The sequence below is a fragment of the Calliphora vicina genome, chromosome 4, assembly GCF_958450345.1.
Source record: "Calliphora vicina chromosome 4, idCalVici1.1, whole genome shotgun sequence".
Classification (NCBI taxonomy): Eukaryota; Metazoa; Arthropoda; class Insecta; order Diptera; family Calliphoridae; genus Calliphora; species Calliphora vicina.
Window position 1 is genome coordinate 62,710,710 of NC_088783.1, and position 6,000 is coordinate 62,716,709.

Below are 6,000 nucleotides of genomic sequence, written 5' to 3' on the forward strand. Positions count from 1 at the left end.
TGTGTCTCAAATAGTTTAGATAGCTCTTTCTTCAGTTTTTCGAAAAAAATATTAAAAAAAAAAATTTTAATATTTTTTTTCCGAAATCAAAAACTTTTTTTTATTTTTTTTCAAAATGGGCCCCTTTTTTAAATAAAGCTTAGATTTTTTCATTGAAGACCTATTTGGTCGCTTAGTGGGATGCGAGTTCGGAATCTATCCAAATAAATGTTTTGCAACTCAAAACATATTATTTTTGACTTTTTTTTGCAAAATCAAAAATTTGTTGTCTTTTTTTTCGAAATGGAATTGGGATGTCTATCTAAATAACTAACCTTGGTGCAATTTTATCCCGATCAGAAGACATCGAAAAGTTGGTTCACTAGACATGAAATGCCCCAATTATAACATTTGACAATTAAAAAATTCATGGAATACTTTTTAGAAAAATAGGAAAAAAATGCTTTTTATAGATCCCTAAATGACATTTTTTATTTTTTTTTTGGCTATGATACCCATACCCTTTACAAAATAATTAAGAACATATTGAAACATCTAAAATGGGTTACTATATTTTGATATCGATTATGCCATTAGAGAATTTTTGACATAAATTTGAATTTTATATAAAAAAAAAAATAAAATATTTTATGTAAAATTTGCTTTTCAAATTCCTTATAAATCTTGTTAGAAATTTTCTAGATAACTTAAAAATAACAAAAGTCAATTTTTTTTTCAAAAAAACTAACTAATATATGAGGTCCAATTGGGTTAAAACTTCAAATGGCGTATATTTTGAACGCGGTTTTTAATAACTTATATGGTCAATTCCATATCATCGTACGTGACGTTTGTACGTCTATAGAGTGGAATAGATTTTGCAAAAATAAGAGTATCTGAAAAATAATTTGATTTTTATGTTCCATTCAGAGGGTACTATGTTTTAAACTAATAAAAAGTTCTTTCGAAATATTGTTGTCCAAAATATTTAGCAAAATAACGGTATATCGTACGTGACATAAAACGGAACGGAACTCATTTTGAAGTACATGTAGAAATATGCGGAAATATTCGAATCGAGAGAGGTGTTATGTTTTCTTTTAATTTCTTACACTAAACGAAATATCTTTCCTTTACAATCCGTCATATTTAAATAAAAACAATCTTTGGATGATTTTATAACAAATACAATTTAATATCGTACGTGACATACCGTACGTGACAGATTTTGCTCTTATAATAAAATAAAATATATTCTGTAAATATATGTATACAAAAACTAAAAAAATTAATAGAAAATACACATTCGGTTTCAATAAACAATTTTATAATCAGTGTCGAATTTATTTCATACTACAAGCTAATTGGTAGTCAAGTTTTCGCCGCAATTTTAGCCTAAAATATCGAGCCCTTAGCGCCAAATTATCGTAAGCGACATTTTCAAAATTTTTTTTTTATTGCAAAAATTAAAATTTTATGGACCGACTGATGTTTTAGCGTTCTCAGAATATCAAAATTGTTAATAACTTCAAAATTATAAGGGGTAAGATTTTATCGTAAGTCAATGTTTACATTTTACAGTAAACGAATTTTATCGTAAGCGACACATAGTGGTATTGAAAAAAAAGAGGGAAATAAATCTGTAACTTCTAAATGGTTAGATTGGTTTGAATGAAATTTCACATGCGCAAAGAAGAAGTGTTCTCGAGTTTAAGTTCTGAACGTGGACCTCATTTGCCCACCAGGGTCGCGACCAAGGGTCCTCAAAGTAGGACACCTCGGGTATATTACATTTTTAAAATGATCCTATTTCATCGTTTGTGTTCCGATTTCAAAAAAATTACACACATTAAATCTTTTCATCGAGTGCTACAAAAGACCTAGTCGTAGCTATCAATTGTCTCTTATAGCTTAGGAGATATTCGCATTTGAAAATTAAATTTTCAAATATCCAAATATTTTCCGATTTTCTCTAGTTTTCCTTCATTGGGCTAACAACATATGTATGTGTCAAATAAGAAAAGAATTGTTTAAAAAGAATGGCTAAGTCCAAAGTTATATGCATTTGAATTCAAAAAATTTTGAAAAGCTGATTTTTCTCTAATTTTTTGGGAAAAAATAACTTTTTTTCTTTTTAAGTTATCGCAAAAAATTTCTAAGAGGATGTATAAGGAATTTATACTTTCTGAAAGCTAAGTTTTCACAAAATATTTTGAATGAAAAAAATATTAAATATTTTTGTTACCGAGGGACCAGGTCCATTTAAAAAACACTTATTTTTTATGTAAAATTAAATTTTAGGCCAAAAATTCTCAAATCGCATATTCGATATCAAAATATAATAATCGATTTTAGATGGCCCAATATGCTTTTAATTATTTTGTAAAGGATTCCGATAACTCCGACCCTGGTATGGATATTATAGCCAAAAAACTAAAAATTTACATTTTTGGGATTTTTCAACACTTTTTTCGGAATTGCGGGATTGCTGATAATACATTTCAAAATTCGTTTTTATTTTTCCATTTGAAATAGAAAATTTTACATAACTGTGAAATTTCATTAAAAACTAGTCATAAATAAATATTTTATTTCAATTCGAAAAATTTTTATCTATGCAAAAATTCAATAAAAAATATTTTTTGTCATATTTTTCAATAAAGTATTCCAAGAATTTTTAATTGTCAAAAGTTATAAATATTTTTGAAAAATAGACAAATAGCTTGAACGAAATTATAATATATCGCATCATAAAATTTTTAATTCTATGTATAAATTTCAAAATAATCGAAAAAACCTTCTCCTGTAAAATTTGTGTTTTGTCGCTTACGATAATTTGGCGCTAAGGGCTCGATATACCTAAAATATTAAAAAATTAAATATAATCAGTTTAAACTATTATTTTTGTCTTTAAAATGTTGTAATATGATCTAAATACTTTCACATAATAACATCTTATTATTTTCTTCTATTCAAATCATCTTCAAAAAAAGTTTCAAGGGTTTTTGTTTTTTCAGTCGTGGTAGCGATTCTCGTGGAATTGCCCATATGTCATTTTGAAGGCTAAATATTTGTAATTTTATCAAAAAATTTCAGAAACACCCTCAAATTCAGAAGTTACACTAAAAAACTGTTTTCAGTGATGTTCGTCAACTTATCGACCTTTAACTCAGTCAGTTTTTGTCGAAAATTAAATTATTTAACGTGATTGGAAAGAAAACTGATTATGCTTCAAAATTACGTGCATTTTTTGAACCAATATTTATGTTTTTTTAATAATATCTGAAAGAAAAACAAAATTTAGAAACTTTTTTGATTATAGTCGCTTTTCGTTGCTTATTTTGATAAGAAAGCTTATAAAAATTTAAACCAATAAATAAAGGAAATTTAGTTCTTAATAAATCATGGTTTTAGTTATTTAAATCGGATGAAAATTGTAAAAGTTATTCAACTTTTCATTAACACTTTTTTTAGTATTTTCTCCCCCAGCGCATATCAATAAAAAAACAAAAAACTATTGTCCAATTCACAATGTAGTTGTACGTTGTATGATACAACTATTGTGGTTGTGAACACAGATTTAGCAAAGTCGTATGTTTACCTTGTCAAGCCTTGAAAATGCCAAAAGAAACAGATCAAAACAAAACATTCCAGAGTCTATTAATGTGTAAATAAATAGCAAACTAATGTCTGAATTGTGTAAAAATGCAAACAATTGACAAATATTTCATAAATTAAATAAATCAACTGATTTTAGTGTTACCGTTTGGTTCTTATTTTACACTAAAATTAACAAATTTTTTTGTTTATGTATAAATATAAACTTTTGGTAACACTTAAATTTTCATACAACATTCGAAAAACATATGTAAAAATGTTGTAGGCGTTGTACAAAATATTTATATAGAAATTATCAACAACATTTGTACAAGTATTGTAGATTCAGACAACTTATAACTCATACGACTGTACAACGTCAGTTGTGAACTGAACATATGTATATAAATAAAAATTTGTAAAATTTAAAATTTTCAAGGTAAATTTTTTCGAACTTTTATCGAAAAAGTTTAATAACTTTTGCAAATACAAACGGATTTTAACAAGTATTGTCTTCTTTTTGTCTATATAAAATTGTATTTAAAAAACTTTGCAAAGAGTATATTTTCATAGAAAAAAATTAAAATAAATATTGTTGAATTTGAAAAATTACGAAAAAAAAAAAATAATGCGAAACTTTTTATAAAAATGAAATCGGTATAAAAATGAGTGAGTTAGAGGTATTAAAGTACTACGACCTACCCTAAAACAGTTTTTTCAAAATAACTAAAAATTTTTAGGGTGTTTCGAAATCTTTGAAAACGTTTTAAGTATGTGCTCACCTAGGCCTACAACCTCCATTAGGTCGTTTTTCAAGTTCTGGCAAAAAGTGTTATTTTGTAGCAGAGTGTTATTCAGCAAAGCTTATGGTGAATGTGTTTCATCTGCTTTAACGTGCGAGAGATGGTTTGTGTGGTTCAGAAGTGGTGATTTTGACACGGAAGAGTAGATTTATATTGTACAAATTTTTCAAAATAAAAGCTACAACTTTGAACAAATCCCGCATTTTTAAGGCATACACCCAATAAATTTCTCTATCATAACATATTTCCTTAAAAAAAATATATAATTTACATTTAAGATTTAATGGATAAGCCAATAATTAAGACAAGTATGATTCTATTATTTAATAATAGAGTTATAATTAATTCTATTTCACTAAGATTTTATTTTTCCAATTCTGACAAAAAAAATATTGGACTTAGCGCATTTGGGTACCAAAATATGGACTTAGGATTTTTGCGTAGCACAACAATAAAACACGAAATAATATTAAAAGTTTTATAAGCAAACGTGCTAAGTCAACTTTTTATGAAAATGGAGATTTTAATAAATACAATCTTTATTTTCATAAAAAGTTGACTTAGAAGGTTTGCACATTAAGCTAACGATATGTGGTTTTAAGTTTCTTATAACATTTTCTCCTTCTATAATAAATTTTTTCTAATGTCAACTCTTTTCTTTTTTTGTTTTTCTCATTGCAGTTGGCCAATGAAGGTGTACCACCATTACCATTACAAGGTAAAAACTTCCAAAGAGCCAGAAACTAAAATTTAACATAAACAACAGCAACAAACAACACTCTACTAAAGGCTAAAACAGGAGAAGAAAATGGTCTTGGCACACACAAAAAAATGGGAACAACATTTAACTACAAAGTTCTACAAAAAAAAAGGAAAACATAACAAATTTTACAAAAAAATATAAAAATTCAGCATAATAATTTAAACAAAATGATGATGAGAACGATGATGCCATTAAAAAAAATCCAGCCAAACCATCGATGGCAGCAAAAAAAAAATAATTTAAACTAAAATGATGAGGAAAAGGACAAGGAGTAGCAGGACATCATTCCTACTATCAGCACCATCATCCAGCATTAAAGATAGACATCAAATCACAATGTCATTTGCATAAATCACATTTACATACAATTTCTTTAGATGCTTTTTCGCATTTCAAAAACGATCCCAAACCCCAAGCCAGTACAACACGTTTAAAGAAAAAATTATGATGATGATGATGATGAGTGGAGAAGAAAACAAGAACTAAATTTGATTTTATCTTCAGTTTTTGTTCATCTTGTTCTTCATTCTAACGATGGACATTATGCCGCAATTAGTTTTGACCGCTTCAGTGACTAAAAACATACAACGGCAACAACAATTGTTGAATTGGAAAAAAAAAAAGAAAGAAAAATGTTGATGACAAAAAACAGATTTTCCATTTTGGGTAGCACAAACTAAATTATAAACTAAACATCACTTAAAGGTGATAAAAGGGAACATTGTCATCAAAACCAACATCAACATTATCGTCAGCACCACCATCATCGTCATCATAATTTCAACATGAAAATAATGTGGCAGTTGAACATCTGTTTTGTTGACTGACTGTCAACAACAATGTTTGTAAATGACTATA

The 6,000-nt window shown here is 27.1% G+C and overlaps 1 protein-coding gene across 1 annotated transcript in view; it reads left to right on the plus strand.

Annotated features, from left to right (window-relative positions):
* LOC135957295 (protein obstructor-E-like) overlaps positions 1-5,259 on the plus strand; it is a 318,903-nt gene extending 313,644 nt beyond the window's left edge. The window contains exon 5 of the mRNA XM_065508016.1: positions 5,061-5,259. Coding sequence (XP_065364088.1) covers positions 5,061-5,126 — 66 coding nt within the window. The 3' untranslated portion in view covers positions 5,127-5,259. The remainder of the gene's footprint in view (positions 1-5,060) is intronic.
* The last annotated feature ends 741 nt before the right edge of the window (positions 5,260-6,000 follow it).